This window comes from Harpia harpyja, chromosome 18 (genome assembly GCF_026419915.1).
Source record: "Harpia harpyja isolate bHarHar1 chromosome 18, bHarHar1 primary haplotype, whole genome shotgun sequence".
Lineage (NCBI taxonomy): Eukaryota > Metazoa > Chordata > Aves > Accipitriformes > Accipitridae > Harpia > Harpia harpyja.
The window spans coordinates 7,592,444-7,609,890 of NC_068957.1; the positions used below are offsets into that span (position 1 = coordinate 7,592,444).

General features: G+C 40.2%; 1 protein-coding gene across 4 annotated transcripts in view; it reads left to right on the plus strand.

Annotated features, from left to right (window-relative positions):
• CUL4B (cullin 4B) overlaps positions 1-8,644 on the plus strand; it is a 28,244-nt gene extending 19,600 nt beyond the window's left edge. For 3 of the 4 annotated variants that reach the window (XM_052814056.1, XM_052814057.1, XM_052814059.1), the window contains 6 exons: positions 748-855; positions 1,110-1,223; positions 2,786-2,891; positions 2,977-3,149; positions 3,697-3,849; positions 5,041-8,644. In XM_052814056.1, coding sequence (XP_052670016.1) covers positions 748-855; positions 1,110-1,223; positions 2,786-2,891; positions 2,977-3,149; positions 3,697-3,849; positions 5,041-5,136 — 750 coding nt within the window. In that variant the 3' untranslated portion in view covers positions 5,137-8,644. Of the gene's footprint in view, positions 1-747; positions 856-1,109; positions 1,235-2,785; positions 2,892-2,976; positions 3,150-3,696; positions 3,850-5,040 lie in introns of those variants that run through there. The other variant, XR_008239209.1, reaches the window with a different exon arrangement.
• The last annotated feature ends 8,803 nt before the right edge of the window (positions 8,645-17,447 follow it).

Genomic DNA, 17,447 nt, shown 5'->3' on the forward strand with positions numbered 1-17,447 from the left:
GGAAAGTGCTTTTTCTTATTCTAATTTTCTTGTGTGTAACTTGCAGTTTATATAGCTGTCCTGGTTTCAGCTGGGATAGAGTTAATTTTCTTCATAGTAGCTGGTATAGTGTTATGTTTTGGGGTTGGTATGAGAAGAATGTTGATAACACACTGATGTTTTCAGTTGTTGCTAAGTAGTGTTTACACGAAGTTGAAGATTTTTCAGCTTCTCATGCCCAGCCAGCAAGAAGGCTGGAGGGGCACAAGAAGTTGGGAGGGGACACAGCCAGGACAGCTGACCCAAACTGGCCAAAGGGGTATTCCATACCATGTGACGTCATGTCCAGTATATAAACTGGGGGGATCACTGCTCAGGAACTAACTGGGCGTCGGTCAGCGAGTGGTGAGCAATTGCATTGTACATCACTTGTTTTGTATATTCTAATCCTTATATTGTCATTTTATTATTATTATCGTTATTATTTTCTTCCTTTCTGTTCTATTAAACTGTTCTTATCTCAACCCACGAGTTTTACCTTTTTCCTTCAATTCTCTCCCCCATCCCACTGGGGGGGGGGGGGGTGAGTGAGCGGCTGCGTGGTGCTTAGTTGTTGGCTGGGGTTAAACCACAACAATAGCAAAACCATCATAAGGTCACTTGTCTTCTGTGGTCTCATAATGCCTGTTCTAGCTAACTTCTCAGTTCTACCTGAAATATGTTTAATAAACATTGCTTTATTTAAATTTACTTTGTTTCCTTCTGCAGTATATGCAAAATCAGAATGTACCTGGCAACATTGAACTAACAGTGAATATTCTGACTATGGGTTATTGGCCAACCTACGTGCCTATGGAGGTCCATTTGCCCCCAGAGGTAATGAACATAGATGTATTATACCAAGTATCAGTAATGCATCTTGATATCACCTGCAGCTTGGTTTTAAATATGCATATAATCTCTAGAAAGAAATGCAGATGTGTTTTTTTTTAAATAAAGTTTGTTTTCTTTTCTTGCAATTCCCTTCATCTTTCTAAGCCTTTATTTAAGGCTTATTTGATTGTGGAGGAGGGAAGGATGCTTTTAAAGTAGAATTGTGTTTTAGTGTTTTGGGTTTTTTCTTTTTTTAGATGGTAAAACTGCAGGAGATCTTCAAGACCTTTTATTTAGGAAAACACAGTGGTAGGAAACTTCAGTGGCAGTCAACACTAGGACACTGTGTACTAAAAGCAGAATTTAAAGAGGTGAGTGTATTGTTTCTCTTAACTCCTGTTGCTTTGCTGATTCCACTCTTGAGTTGTACCTTAGGGATATATTGGAAAGGTTTTTTGTGCTGTGATGGAAAACAGCACTATTTTTGCAATTAATTTTAATTTTTGACCTCCTGCTATCATTCCTGGAGTTGTGGTAGTTTCTGAAATAGATGTATTAAGGTCTAAGAAGATGCATCCAATTTCTGTATTGGTGGGAGAAAAAAAGAGTTGTTGGTTACTGCTTGGGGAAAATATCCAGTGGGTTTAGTTCCATATTAAAAATGGCACTGATTTTTATACTGGGGAGGGAAAAAAAAGGGGGCCATGTTCCATAGATGACCTTACTTCATCTGACAGCATTAAGCATCTTTACAGTAAGCTTTTCACTACTGAAATAAAGAAAAGTTTTGGATTGTACAAGAACACAACTGTTTTTAAAGGGCTTCCAGTTATTCCTCTTCAGCATTTCTTCATGGGCACAAATATATTTCAAGAAAATTTTTCTTGGAATAGGAATGCTTACCAGTTGTATTTTTCAGTGTCCTGGTTTCAGCTGGGATAGAGTTAACTGTCTTCCTAGTAGCTGGTACAGTGCTGTGTTTTGAGTTCAGTATGTGAAGAATGTTGATAACACTGATGTTTTCAGTTGTTGCTCAGTAGTGTTTAGACTAATGTCAAGGATTTTTCAGCTTCTCATGCCCAGCCAGTGAGAAAGCTGGAGGGGCACAAGAAGTTGGCACAGGACACAGCCAGGGCACCTGACCCAAACTGGCCAACGGTGTATTCCATACCATGGGACGTCCCATCCAGTATAGGAACGGGGAAGTGGGGGGGCAGGGATTCGCCGCTCGGGGACTGGCTGGGTGTCGGTCGGCGGGTGGTGAGCAATTGCACTGCGCATCATTTGTATGTTCCAATCCTTTCATTATTGCTGTTGTCATTTTATTAGTGTTATCATTATCATTATTAGTTTCTTCTTTTCTGTTCTATTAAACCGTTCTTATCTCAACCCACGGGTTTTGCTTCTTTTCCTGATTTTCTCCCCCATCCCACTGGGTGGGGGGGAGTGAGTGAGCGGCTGCGTGGTGTTTAGTTGCTGGCTGGGGTTAAACCACGACATTCAGAAAAATGTTAATGGTAAAACAAGTATTATCAAACTTGGTTATTTCAAAGATCCTATAGTTCCTAATACTGTGTTTCTTAAACTAATGTTTGCATTACACTTTGACTTAAAGGTCTTTCAAATTGTAATTTTAAGCACTCAGTGCTCTGAGATTTGTCTTGAGTAAGTTGATGCATATCTTGGGTGAGTTTTGTCACTGGATATAATAGTCTAACCTTCTGACCTCTAGTTTATTCTGCATTTTATAGTAAACACAAGGTGACCAGTAACTTCTATTCTTTCATATTCCCAAATGAATAAAATAACAATCACATCCTTTAAGTGAAATAATTGACATACAGGAGTGACTTGTTCCTTGCACCACCCCACCCCCAAAAAAAAACTCCAAAAAAACCAGTCTACTGATGTCTGTTAATTTCCCTTATAACAGGGCAAAAAAGAACTTCAGGTCTCCTTGTTCCAGACACTGGTGCTGCTCATGTTTAATGAAGGAGAGGAGTTCAGTTTAGAGGAGATAAAGCAAGCCACTGGGATAGGTTGGTATTGAAAACAGCTGACTAATTCCTAGTGTTCTTAGAAAAAGAAAAACCAAAAAACCTCAACATCTTGTTTCTACTGTAGAGGACGGAGAGCTGAGAAGGACGCTTCAATCTCTGGCTTGTGGCAAAGCCAGAGTACTGACCAAAAGCCCCAAAGGCAAAGATGTGGAAGACGGTGATAAATTCACATGTAATGATGATTTCAGACATAAGCTCTTCAGGATAAAGATCAACCAAATTCAGATGAAAGAAACGGTATATTCTTCTTGATCCTCTGGGGTTTAGATCCTTGGATTAAGTATCTTGTTGCCTGCCCATCTACCAGCTTTTTTCCTCTCAGTTGTAATGTACATACTGATATCTTTGTAAAAGTTACACGTATAATTTGGATGATAGCACATACCTAACAATGCTAATTTAAATGTGTGCTTCCATACAAAATTAGACACCAGTGATGCTAGATTTCTCTAAATGAGGTTATTTAAGGGAAGTTCTAATTAGTGAATGTTCTTTTCACCCTTGGTCAGTCCCTGGAGCTTTACTGAATGGTTTGTGAACATAGAAACAAATTCACAGTGAATTTTCCCTGACAGCCAGGGGAATCTGTGCAAAGATTTTAATTCCTTGTACAATTGGTTTTTTTAATAGACAATTGGTCTTCATATTTGTAAAGGATTTATGTCAAATATTTGACAACAGACATTTTACTGTCTTGCACTGAGAACTGTCTTAGAGATACAAAGAAGAATTGTTTTGACAGTTGTAGTGTTCTCTTTAAAACTTTTCTAAATGGATCCTTCAGGTAGAGGAACAGGCAAGCACTACAGAGAGAGTATTCCAGGACCGGCAATACCAGATTGACGCTGCAATTGTACGAATCATGAAGATGCGCAAGACACTGAGTCATAACCTGCTTGTGTCAGAGGTCTACAACCAGCTTAAATTCCCAGTAAAGGTGTAGTACTGATTTTTCTTCTTCTAAAACTTTATTACTTCTTTTTATATTACCTGGCCTGTCCTCAGTTAAACAGTGCTTCTGTCTAGAACATGCATCTTTTTACTATTAGGAAGGACAAATATTCACTTTCAGGAATTTTTAAAGTGCCAGTTGCATTCATGTATCTGAATATTATCTCAGGCTTTTAGTAAATTAATAAAACCTACTACCAAAGGCTTTCAGAACTGGAGTCTGTAAGCAGTAACTGTGAAGCTAGCTCTCCTTGTATGCTGTTCTGACAATGCGTTCTTGGGGATGAGGGAAAAATGATTCAGATATGCAATGCAGGATTGGTTTTGATTCTTAATTTGGTTGATACTTTTTAATAAATTAGTAACCGATAAATGTACAGTGTTTTTCCCAGACACATTATATTGGTTAATATATATACACACACACACATATATATATGGAAAGATATTGGTGAATGTCTCAAAGCTAAAGAAGCCCACAGTTGCAATATAAAATGAATAGCTTACTAATTGTATACAAATGGAAATGGATTTTCAAATAGACAGTCATGCATCTGTCCGAGTTCAAATATACAGTGCTTTCTATAAATGGAAATGTAAAATGAAAGGTACTGCCATCTCATTCTGTTTTGTTACCATGTTAAGTTCCTGGAGGCCTGTAAGTATTGCAAAAACTGCAGTTGGGCTTTGCAGGGTTATAACAGATGATTTAAATGCTTTTCATCACTCTTTATCATGAGACGTTTTTATAAAGTCCTTCATCCAACAAAATCATAGGGCACCCAAACTGTTGCAAAACTCACTCGCATCAAGATAAAATGAAACTTGTACCATCTTTTACCAGGTAAAAGTCAGAAATAGAAACACTTCGGTACGTAATGCATGAGAGTTCAGTTTAAACAGCAGCAAATATCTTTCCCTGCTGTAAAAAGTCTATGCTTAGCTGCAGGCAACAAGCTAATTTTGTAACTTTCTCTTCCATCAATTATATATTGCAGACTTTAGAAGCTTTGATGCTTTAAGGGATTTTATTTATTTATTTATTTATTTATTTAGAACTGCGATTCCTGTTTCCTCAGCCGTCTTAAACAGTATGGATATTTGGCTTAAGTAGAAAGAAAGCACCAAGAAACATTGACTGCAAAGTAATAATGCTGACATCTGTTTTATTTTACAGCCTGCTGACCTTAAGAAGAGAATAGAATCCTTAATTGACAGGGACTACATGGAAAGAGATAAAGAAAACCCGAATCAGTACAACTATATTGCATAAACATACGTTGGCCTTTGTTTTACTGCACACTTGGTGTCATACACAGTTGCCAGTGGATAAACTAGCCTGTTGATCCTGTTAATTGACTTTTTATACTACCGATGATTGAATGAAAGCAGTGTAATGGAAAAGTATAGTAGAGTGGACTTCTTTCAGTGGTTAACATGCCCATTTAAAGAGTACTATTTACATTTTAAGAAGAATGCTGTTGAACTCTTTGCATGTTATTTAGTAAGATGTGCAGAAAGCTGAAAGAAAGTACCTGGTCTTTGTGATTCCATTTGTCTCTGGGTCTGAAGAGGAGTCCCTTGATATATGACAGATGTCTTTCACACCTTTAAATGGAAACAGAAGGTTAATTAATATAAGAAAATAGCCTTTAAAATGCTTAAACTGCATGCAAACTTTTAATTTACTGTACAGAATGCATTTCAGTTAGTAACATACCATTGGTTTGGTTGATGCCCACACTTGGATTTTTCCCTTGAGGGAGGGAAAATGGGGAATAAGCCAAGCTATGCTTATTGCTGATCTAATGGAAAATACTCTTGGTCGCAATTAAGACAAAATGGTACCAATATAAAATGATGTATAAAGTTTGCAGTGTGGGCATATGTACTGTATATACAAACACCATTCTTAAATAACTGCTACAACAAAACAAGTTCAGATTAGATTTATATGGCTTGCCTATAAGACTTAGTGTTCACCTTTGGGAATTTTAAGCATAAAACAGCCATAATGGAAAAAGTGACAGTTTTTACTAGTCATGGGTAGGAGGCCTTCACCTCTTGGCAGCAATACTCTAGAAAAGAGAATCTATCTACAGATACCTATGAAAAGCCACACTGTTCTTGTGGTAGAGCTGTAAGAACAAAAATTACAAATGGATTTTAATATTTGTTTTGCTTTGCAACACTCTAAACTTGAACTAACCTCAAGGTTTAGACAGGGCAGCTCTTCTAAGACTGCCCTGCTTTGGATTGCTTTAACTTAAAGCTTTAAGAACTCAGCCCTAGATGTGGCAGGCCTCCTAGAACCCAGAAGCCTACCTCTCATATAGAAAGTTAAGTATTGCTACAAGGCATCTAAAATATATTTTCTTAGATGACCAGAGAGCATTCTTTGCATCTTTATAAGACATGGGAGAATAAGTCACTTGAATGTAGAGCTTTGTTTCAACAAAATGCGTTTTTTTTTATTGCTATAGCAGCATGTGCCAGGAATATATGGGAAAAAAAAGTGTCAGCAGAGAAGGTAACTCCTCCACATAACAGTTCTTCCTTACCCAGCCAGGCTTTAGACCTATGATCAGCTGTGTTGCAGAGCTCAGTGAAAAACCTCATCCTCTTTCAGGCACTGATAGTCCTGGGGAATACCAGATATTTCTTGAAAGCAAGATGTTACTTTTGTTTAATGGCAGTGTAACTTAGCTCTCTATGATCTATAACTTTTATCACTGTGATCCCACATTCAGGGGTATGCATGTGCGAGAGAGGGAGAGTGTGTGTAAGTGCGTGTATTTTGTATCTGACACATCCCATCCTTACTGCTTTTTTGATCTACTGTTTAATTCCGTATTTTCTCCAGCTGTGTTTTCTCTCAAGCTCTTTTATATGCAGTCCTCAGCTGACAGATGAAGCAGATGGGTTTTTTTCCTACTAAAATTATTTGCTGTCACCCTCTACTAACTGTCATACAGCTCTTTGTGATCTGCAGAAAATCTACCTTACCCTTTGACACTATTGCAGCATAACCACTGGTAGACATCCAGGACCACCCTTGCCTCTGTAAGAAAAAATAATAACAGTAGAGTTATCTGGTAAGAAACTTGAAGACTGCTCCTGCAAATCTTTTAAGTATTAGTTCAAATAGAGATCCACCAGGGAGGAAAGAATGCCCCCCCCCCCCCCCCCCCCGCAAAACCTTCTGTATTTTGCATTCAATGTTCCTTTTTCTTGTATGTGTTTTGTATCTTTAGCCAATAAAAGATTCCTTTTAAAAAGGTGTTTTGTAGAAGGAGCATAAAACTTAACTCTTTGGGAGACAGGAGATGATGAGTATCAGTATTGAACTGGTTCCATTCAGTCTGTTGTAGCATATAAATCTAACACCACTACATGTTTAAAATGCCTATTCTGGTAAAATCCTCCCTCATTAGACAAGTGTGTTGCATTCAGTCAAACTAACTGGAAAGGTCTGAAGGTTTATTTAATTTTTATCCCATCCATTTCAGTAACTTAAACGCAGAAAATATTACATAGAAAATGTCCTCAAATCTGATCAGACTTCCACGATCTGAGGCAGACCCTAAGCGGCAATCTAGTTAAAGCAACCCAAAGAATGGACTTTGAGAACCCTGGCTAGGCTGAGAGAGGGGGTGAGAGAGGGGAGGGGAGAAGGCGTCTCCTTGTATCTTCATCGGTTTTCCCCAAGAACTCATCCATCTCTTCTGCTAAGGTCTCGCGCATTCCTGGTTAACGACAAAGCTGCAGCCAAGATTTATCGTCCAGCCGTACAACTCTGCAACTTCTTGCTGGGATCATGTGCCTGCCTATTGAGCCATATATATCTCTGTAAGAAAAAAATTAAAGTGGGCTTGGACCACAACTCATCTGGCTATAACACAGCTTGTCTGTTTGGCCACACATTTTTAATCTTGACTCTTGCATGCAGTTTATAGCACCTTGTTCATAAGAAATTGCAGTTTATTCTTAGAAATATATATTTTAGGTTTTTTAATCTTTATACCCATAAATGGACTATTTTTTTGTCTTGGCTGGTTTAAAAAGTGACCATTTTGTTTAAATGCTGTAATTGCAAATGTGTTGTAAACGTTGTTTTGTTCTATAGTTTACACAAAGGTGCCAAAGTAAATAGTTAATAAAAAAAAACAAACCCTAGCAAATCGTTAAGTTGCTTTAGCTGTTCTTCATATTTTGGTCTCTGGTCTTTTTTTTTTTTTTTTTTTTTTTGTCAGCCTTTCATTTTTTCCTAGACATATCATTTGCCCTAATGCTTTCTTTAAAAAAAAAAAAAAGTGCATCTAAAGAAATGTTCAAATACCACTTTTTTAGTGATTTCATATAGTAGGAAGAATATTTTCTTTGAAACGTTACACTAAAACTGTAAGAGTACAGCAGCATTCAAAAATGTAATATACTTTTTGTATAACAGTTCTTCAGAGTATGTCTGGAGTGGGGGAAAAAACTAACCCTGTTACTTTCAGAAGCCTCTTCCCTTGGCTACCAGAATATGAAATTGTGCTTTTTCACTGCATCAAAAAGTTATAGTTTATGCAGACTTGCAAACAGGGCATGTATCACCGTTGCATCCTTCGATGCAAAAAGCAGCAAAACCTTTTTTATGTTTCATAAGTCTGATATGGGTACAGAGAGTCTTTCTTAAGTTGGTAAATAATGTAAATACATGTCCTTTCAGAGAGTGAGTCTGTTATCTAGGTATTTTGTGTCATTTAATAAATATTAAACAGTTTTGTGTTGATAAACTCTTGTGTGTAAAATGCCTTCTTACTCAAAAGTTCTGTATGTTGGGCTTACTAATGTTTGTGGCTTTAAATTCTTTAGCTTGTGCTTTGATAGCAAAATACTTGTTTGCTACTTAAATATAATAATAAGTAGTTCCTTCTTCATTCAGTCATTAAAATCCCTTCAGTTTTCTAAGTGGCTTCCATTCCTGAATTTTATTTTTTTTTTTTACTAAGTCTTCAACAAGGTTATTGGAGGGGAAGGAAATCAGCATCCTCGCAAACTCTGAATTGGAATTAAAATGTGTAGAAGTGCCAGAAATGATACAAAAGTACCAAAGGTGGTGGCTTGTTGCTGGTAGAGGAGGCTACTCTCCTGCTGTACAATTATTCCTTGTCTCCCAGTACAGTTAATAATTTTTTTTTAATGGCTCTGGTACAATTATTGAAGTACAAAGGACAGGGCCAGACAGGGAACTTGCTCCTATTATTGATGATGGCTGACTGGGCTGTTTCTTAATTTTTCTTCAGCCATTTGGACCACTGGACTAAATCTGAGCAGAATTTGTCAGGAGTATCTTTAGCCCAACCTTTCCTGGTGCAGGTGCTCTGAGGACTTGGTGGAGAGGGGAGGCAGAGTGTTTTGATTTTACTTTCTGAGCTCTGGAGGGGTCGTTTGGAAACATGGATGGCTGTAGCAAAGCAAGTGCTGATCCTCCAAACTGCTCTCTGTTGAAGGCTTGCATACACTGCGGGCAGGCTGACCTTGCAGAGCGCTGCTGGAATCGCAAAACATTCCTAGTGCATGGTGGTTTTAAATAGGTATGGTAAATGTCTTTTGCTAATAGTGCTCAGGTGCTTGCTTTCTCTGTTACAGCTTGGAGGTATCTAAATGCATGGGATGGTTTTTCCACTAAGAATTTCTCCTTAAAGAGAATATTTTGTACTTCCTACGTTCTCCACAATCCTACAGAATTTTGTTGTTAAAAAAAAAAAAAAAACCTACAGAAGCAGATGGGTATTTGGAGATAGAAGATCTATCAATCTACTCAGAGAAAAATACCAGAGCGCAGTAAATACTTTTAATTTCTGTTACTGTATGAAGTGCAATATATGTTACTGTACTTCCTCCTGATTTCCAGAGAAACTGGTGCCAAATCAAATTTAAGATGGTAGCTTTGGATTTACCTCCCCCCCCCCCCCCCCCCCCAAGAGGCAAGGGCTTGTGGACATACTGTGGTATTTACAAAATCAACACCTCAAAACTTCAGGGGTTGAAAGATATTGGACTTTGTGCAGAGGGTATCTTGTAAAATATGGAGTTAACGGCGAAGAGGAGTAATGGATGTTGATCAGCCTACAATGGAGCAGGTTGCTCTGGTTAAGTAACCGTTTCCTGATAAAAGGTCATCTTTAAAATGACCCTTACAACTTGCCTTGCTGGTGCTTATGGGACATAAGCATTAGGATATAAACGAAAGAAGTAACTTTCAAAGTTAATTTTCTGAAATCACTAAGATATTGCAGCACTGTAGATAAAGCCCTTTCCTTAAGCTTAGGAAAAGTAGTTCACATCCAGCAAATACTAAATTTTTATTGATTGTTACGGATTTGCGCACGCCAGCCACTGTAACAGGGTCTGAACCTAGGATCCTGCTGAGAATGCCAAGTCCAAGTGAAGGTTTCCAATTAGTCTTGTATTAGTTCTTTGGTTACAGCTTGAGCTGGGTGCCTCTGGAGAGGGACCCCCACCCCAATTCACACCTCCCAATTATACCTGTACCACCCATCACCTGATCCCTAAGTCCAATCATTTAATTCTGGTCAGTGGTCTCTTGATTTCTTACTGGTTTTCACTGTCGCTGGGCTGGCCTTCTTCTGAAGTTACCTCATTCTTCTGGAACTGTCTCCTTGGTCCTCATCTTCTTCATTCCGCTCGTATCCACTGAGTTCTTTGTTAGCAGCATTAGTTTTATCAAAAGTTGACGCTTGATCAGTTCTCACAGCCTAAGGCTTCAGCTACTTTAGCTGCTAATGCTAAGCCACTAGTGCTAAACGAGACTATTCAGAGAGAAGAATACAGTTTATCAAATTTCTTCTGTAATATTGATGATAGTTCTTTAGCTTACTCCTTAAAACAATCAGTTGTTTGTCAGCTTGAAACACGTGTATTTTAGAGCTGGAGGCAAACAGGGATGTCGCTAGGTACTTGTGTTAAAATACCTAAGTAATCTTAACTTGCTTTTGCTACAAAATTTTGTCTTTTCAAAAAGTGTATGTCTAGAGGTTCTGCTCCATCTAATGATATTTTCAGTAATAAGGAAGTTGCAGTAACCGCTGTTCTAGTAGATCCAATGTTTAGATGCTTTATGCAATTAAGGCACGCAGAAGGTCAGGCATCAGACTCTGATAATGTCCAGGCCACTGCAGGGCTCAAGGGTTGCAGCGCTTCTTTGCAAAGCTTAATCACTATGACTTTGCAAATAGGGAGGGGCTAGTATGCAAGTAAATTGCATCTAAGATTATATGGAATGGATTTATTTTTACCATTTGGAGTGGTAAATAGTTTTAATACAGTGTGAAATACCAGTGGTGGATTATTAGCAAGATGTTCACTTAGTATGTAGCTTGCTTCCCCTCCCAGACCAAACCTCATATGGAATTATCACAATGCATGTTCTGTTTTACCCTTGTGTAGTCTCTGAAGCTTGAAGTAAAGCTGAGAACAATTCGTTACCATGGTCAAAAACACACCTTTTTCAAAAGCAGTCACTTAACTATATCAAGAAAATCTTTCAACTGGTGCTAGTTGGAGGCTCAAAGCAAGGCTGCCCTACTAATTTTCACTAAAGGCTGGGCAAGACACTGTGCAGACCAAGTTCTGCCAGGTGCGTGCTGGGAAGGCGGTACAGCATTCAGGCATGAGATGCGAACAAAGATTACAAAATACAGCCTCTGCAGAGGTGAGCTGGAGCCTTGTCACCGTGCAGGTAAAGCTTGCTTGTTGGCTGCGGCCAGGGAGTAGGTCGGGCTCACTCCTCTGGAGAACTGGTTCTGCAACCGAAGGGCTGCGATTCTGCCGCTTGCAGAACTGGCACCGTCTGCATATCCCTTCAGTTTCCGCCTTTTTATTCCTACGGCAGCAGCTGCTGCTTCAAATCCTAGTTCCAAAAGCGCAAAGCAGACATGCAACCTCAACCTGGAGAGAGATCGTTCCCCAGAAGAGTTTTGTTGCTCAGGACAATGCAGTGAACAGGCATTAGCTCAGGGTTGGCCGGACCTGGTTCCTACCTCTGTCAGGGCTGGAAACTGTAAACTAATTACATTTATCATTATTACATATATCATCTGCCCTGATGTTCTCTCTGTAAAAGGGATCTAATGTTATTCTAGGTCACAAAGGGATCCTGTAGCACTGAAGTCCTGCAGTTAAAATGTCCCAATATGGAAATGGCTGTATAATACTAGTCTCCCTTCCAGCCTTTTATTTTTGATACAGCTTCCTTTCCTGCTGAAATTTTTCAGAACAAGTTACAGTCAACACATCTTTCGTAAGAGTTGGAAGTGGGAGGTGCCTCGTGTGCAGAGCCAGTCATTTTCACAATTTCTGCCCTGAAGCTGACAGATATATCTCTAGCAAGTTAGCAATGCATGTCGATAAAAACACAAAATTGAGAGTATTGACATTTTTCTACTTCGCTGTTACAAGCCGAAAGAGTATGCTGAGTTGTCAGTCAAACAATTTTTTTCACATTAAACAGATCTACGCCTGGAAGTAGTTTGGCATGACTCAAAAAATGCATAAATCTCATCTGCTGCCACATGTTAACCCAGCTGCTGAGTGCTCCAGTACACATCCAGCAACAGCTGGAAATGCTTCTGAGCACAAGAGGGGGTACCCCACACCAATGCCCCCACCTCACCCTGCATCCCGCAGCACCGGGGATGCTGGCAGTGGGACAGCAAAGGAGCACCGGCTGTGCCAGCACCATGCCAAAGCCCAGCTCCTGCCACGCTTTCACCTCCCCAGGCAGGCAGCGTATATAAACCAAGCTGCATGTATATGAGTTAATGTTTGTGTAACAGGCTTGTGACGAAACACCGCTGCCTCTGCCTCGGCTTCTTCCTGCTAAGCTGGGAATGTGTTTTTCCAGCTGTGCCACAACACGAAATCGCAGAGTGGTTTTGCAGGAAGTTTTGCAGCTGCCTGCTGCAACCTGCTCTCTGATCTCTTCACCTCCCCACCGAGGTTTCTTTTTTTGGCATTTCACGTGATTGCCCCAGTCTTGACTCAGCAGTTTCCTGCAGCAGCATTTAATGGTTTGGTTTCCTACCACCACCTCCTCCAGAAACCCGACAGCTCAGAAACACTGCCATCTGCTCGGAGCAATAGCGAACCACAGCTTTCGCTTAGATAATTCGTTTTAGATAATAAGCCATTTTTTTCAGAGCTGGCACAGCAGAGCTCTCGGGAGTCATCCCTTTTCTACCAGTGGGCAGGCCAGCATACGCAGCTGAAGCGCTGCAGATGGCACGCTGTGCTGGACAAAGCACGGTCTTCATTATGGTGGCCGGATCACAGCAAATCCTTATTCCCCAGACTACAGACTGGGGCTGCACGAGAAGGAAAACTTTGGTGAATAGCTGTAACGCTCACAGTTGTTAGCACAGTCCCAAGAGGGTCCCTCTGGTTCATCCCCCTCTGCCAAGTGAATCTGTGACCTCTCTGGCCAGCATTAATCTCTTCCTCTTTCCATCCCTCCCATGTGAAATGGTACCAAATCCTTCCTCTGCCTCCTGGAAAGGAATAATCGGTTCTGCCATAATCTTGTCCCTGGTTTCCAGGTACAGAAAATGCCCTGTTGTTTAAAGACACATCCAAAAGAATGAATAAAAGACATTAGAATAAAGTAGTGATTACTGCACGTCCTAGGTATTATCTCTTTCTTCTTTTTATCACGGTCTGTGTCTTCTGCACCAGAGATCAGAAACATTAAGTTACTCAGTGCTTCATTAAACACTGGACACTTAGCTTCTGACCACACACATCCATCAATTTTTGCAAGTCCCAGGGTTAAGAAAAGTTTGATTACAGATATAATATCTAACCAGCTGAAACTGCTAGAGGATTCGCAAAGGATTAAGCATACGCTGGACATCAGGAATATGATGTGAATGAAAGTCACAGAACAGGTTATACATTTGAAATTAGGCATGAATTTATATTCCTTGATGAACCAAAGCTTTAAAAAGAAATCATAAGGTTTTTGCATATTTGTTCTCAGTACACGTCAATACCTTCTTAAAACTACTGACATCAGACTAAGGATAACATGCAGTAAAAATGTAATGCCGTGCAGAAACATTACAGTCCTCATTTTCACATCCAGCACTAAACATAAGGAATGTCTTAGAAAACCAGGATCAGCTTGCCGTCCACCAGTGGCTCCCAAAATCATGCCAAATGCAAAACCATTTCTCTCTAATAAGCAAAAGGGTAAGGTGTTTTCTCTGCATCATGGTAACAATCATTCACACTCCTATCATTAAAGGAAAACACCTGATCATATGAATTTGGTCTATTGCATAAATTTTACCATTCTTTAAGACTGCCACAATCAACAAAGAAATTACTCATGATAAATAACATGCAGTGGATGTCTCTTACAGATTGAATCCTACAAGTACTGAATATAATAGCTTTCCATGGAATTTAAGAGGAATCGGACAACATCTGACCCTAACCACTAAATTTTTTTTCTAAGGAAAGCTGGAGGATTTGTTAAACGAGAGAGGAATGGAGTTTCATTTTGCTCCCGCCAGAGCTACAAACAGGAGATAGGCTTTGGGAACTGCCCCAAAATTTTCTATTTAGGGAGAATAGTGCCAAAACCAAGCTTCTGTCAGTTGGCTGGGCAAGAGGAGACTATCACTGTGCTAATGCAAAAGTACATTGTCTTTAACAAGCTTTTAACACATTCAGATGGCTGGAGCACGTGGGCTTTGCTGGGCAAACTTCATCCCATACATAAATGCAAGGTGCCTGTACCAACTCCCTGCAGGTGAATTTGATCCTTTGGTCTCCCCAAGGACTCCACGCAAGGGCAGAAAACCCTTTGGGCAGCTTTTGTGGCCACCTCATTGCTTCCCACATTGTCAGTAGGGTCAGCCTTAACATACACACACCACAGGCACATCAGTCTCTCCTGTGATATTCTGTGACAATCAAAATAAACCACAGGTTCACAGTCTCTGAATTCATACAACTTCATCCTTCTATTAAGCTACTCCTACAGCCAGTCTGGCATTGACTTAACTGAAAGCAGGATTAGCCCATACATGGTTTTTCCACAGCTCCAAGGGAGGAACTGTCCTCTCATTTATCTTGACTGATACAGTGAACTGGTTTTCATTGGGATAGGCTTAATTTTCTTCCTAGCAGCTGGTATAGTGTTATGTTTTGGATTTAGCATGAGAAGAATGTTGATAACACACTGATGTTTTCAGTTGCTGCTAAGTAGCGTTTATGCGAGGTCAGGGATTTTTCAGCTTCTCATGCCCAGCCAGCAAGAAGGCTGGAGGGGCACAAGAAGTTGGGAGGGGACACAGCCAGGACAGCTGACCCAAACTGGCCAAAGGGGTAATCCATACCATGTGACGTCATGTCCAGTATATAAACTGGGGGATCACTGCTCAGGAACTAACTGGGCGTCGGTTGGAGAGTGGTGAGCAATTGCCTTGTGCATCACTTGTTTTGTATATTCCAATCCTTTTATTATTGTCATTTTATTATTGTTATTATCATTATTATTTTCTTCCTTTCCGTTCTTATCTCAACCCACAAGTTTTACTTTTTTCCCCGATTCTCTCCTCCATCCCCCTGCATGTGGGGGGGAGTGAATGAGCATCTGCATGGTGCTTAGTTGCTTGCTGGGGTTAAACCATGACATACAGCAAGCAAGAAGTAAACCTCTGAATAAAAAGTGCACCTGCTAAGATCACGGTAAAATGATGTAATACCACACAGTGCCCACAGAAGGCAGTTACATGGCAGAGACGGAGATACAGGGAGGGCAAAGCAACCAGGTGCAAACAAAGAAAGAGATTAATCTGTGTTCTGCTATTAATGATGATATTTCTGGTGCAAAACAATATATTTTTCATTATGCTAAATTATATAAACCATACGGTTCTTTTAATCCCACACCAGTTGCTACTTTTATTCTGTGTTATTAAACAGAAACAGATTTGCTGGTTATGATAGCTACCATTTGATTTCAAGCTTCACTAAATTGGCATAAAGGACACAATCAGTCTTCGTTTTGTGTCTGCAGAACATCTAGTCATTTTACAGTCTATATCCTATGTGCAAGCAAAAGATCAAAATATTCAGGACTCTTCACTCAGAACAAGGGGGTGTTGGAACATACTGGTGTTTATACATAAAGCTACAGGTCCTGAAGTAAATGTTCCAGCTGATACAAAAGGTGACGTTCTACCACACAAACTGCCTGGAACATACCAATCATTTTCTTCTCCTCTAATTAATTAAAGCCTAATTCGATGCCTCTCTCCTAATAGTCAAATCTTCTTAATGTAATTGCTCCTAACTCCCCAAGAGATCACTTTTTAAAAACAGGACTTTGCACTAAAACAGCGAGGCCTGCGGAAATGTAAAAGCCCCAGCAGCAGAACTCTCCCTAGCCACTGAAATGCCCCATTCTTTGCAGTGGAGCTGAGAAGACAAAAGACTTGCTGCTTCCAGAATTCATTATTTCGTCTGTGCTGCTGTCACTAGACGCTGCCCCACAGCCTACAGCAAGTGCTGGCTCAGTTATTAAATATAAAGTTTATTTCTTCAGATAAGTTTTCAGTAAATTAAGCCCAAAGGCTAAATAAAAAATCATCCTTTGTAAGTATTTTGAAAGGACATGTATTTTGATATTCACATGCAACGATGCTTAGACAGATGCATGTGTGGGTATGTAGTATGTATTCTAAGTCGGTTCTAGGTGCAGTTATTAAGCACAAAAAGAAATGCAAAGCAGCAGTGAACGTGTCTGACCACGCAAGCATTTGTGTGTGGAACCCCCATTTGTACGATGCACTGGTTTCAGTGGTGGTCCTGACTTCCCAGGTTTGGTTTTGTGATATTCTTTGGAAAAGTACGGTATTGCAAGTATACAACTGAGAGTATTTAACTGACATTTAATCATATATTCCATTATTTCAACTTCTTCAAGACTTCATAACTGCTTTCTTATTGACACCATCTACAATCCCACTGTCTCATTATATCAGGTCAATGTGTTTTATTGTCTTCTTCAAGCGCTTTCATTTTCTTCCCCCCATGACTGGGCATGTCTCTTAGCGTCTGATTATTCAAAATACTATTTGCAGTTCTCCCACAGCATCAGAAACAGCAGTACGTTATTCCAGGAGGGCCCTTCCTCGCTGAGGCTAGAGCTCCTGCCTCCACAAGCAGCTGAGCATCTGCCTGCCATTTTCCTTGCTGTCTCCCAGCCTCAATCTCTTCTTCCCCATCTCCCCTTTCTTTGCCAAGCCAGCCTTTCCCCCCCCCCCCATCAATACTCTCCAGGCTGCAACCCAACATCCATCACATTTTATACGTCCTTCCAGTCTGAGATCCACCAGGTTTCCCATCCACTCCCGTCTTCTCCCCTGCTCCAGCCCACGGGCTCTTTCCTCCCTCATTTGCACCAGGCAGCTCCTTTCTCCCACCTTCTTTCTGCCCCATGTTTTGCATTTCAGCATCAGCCAAAACGCAGCAAAGCGTCCCGGTTCCCGGTGCTGGTGCCATCCC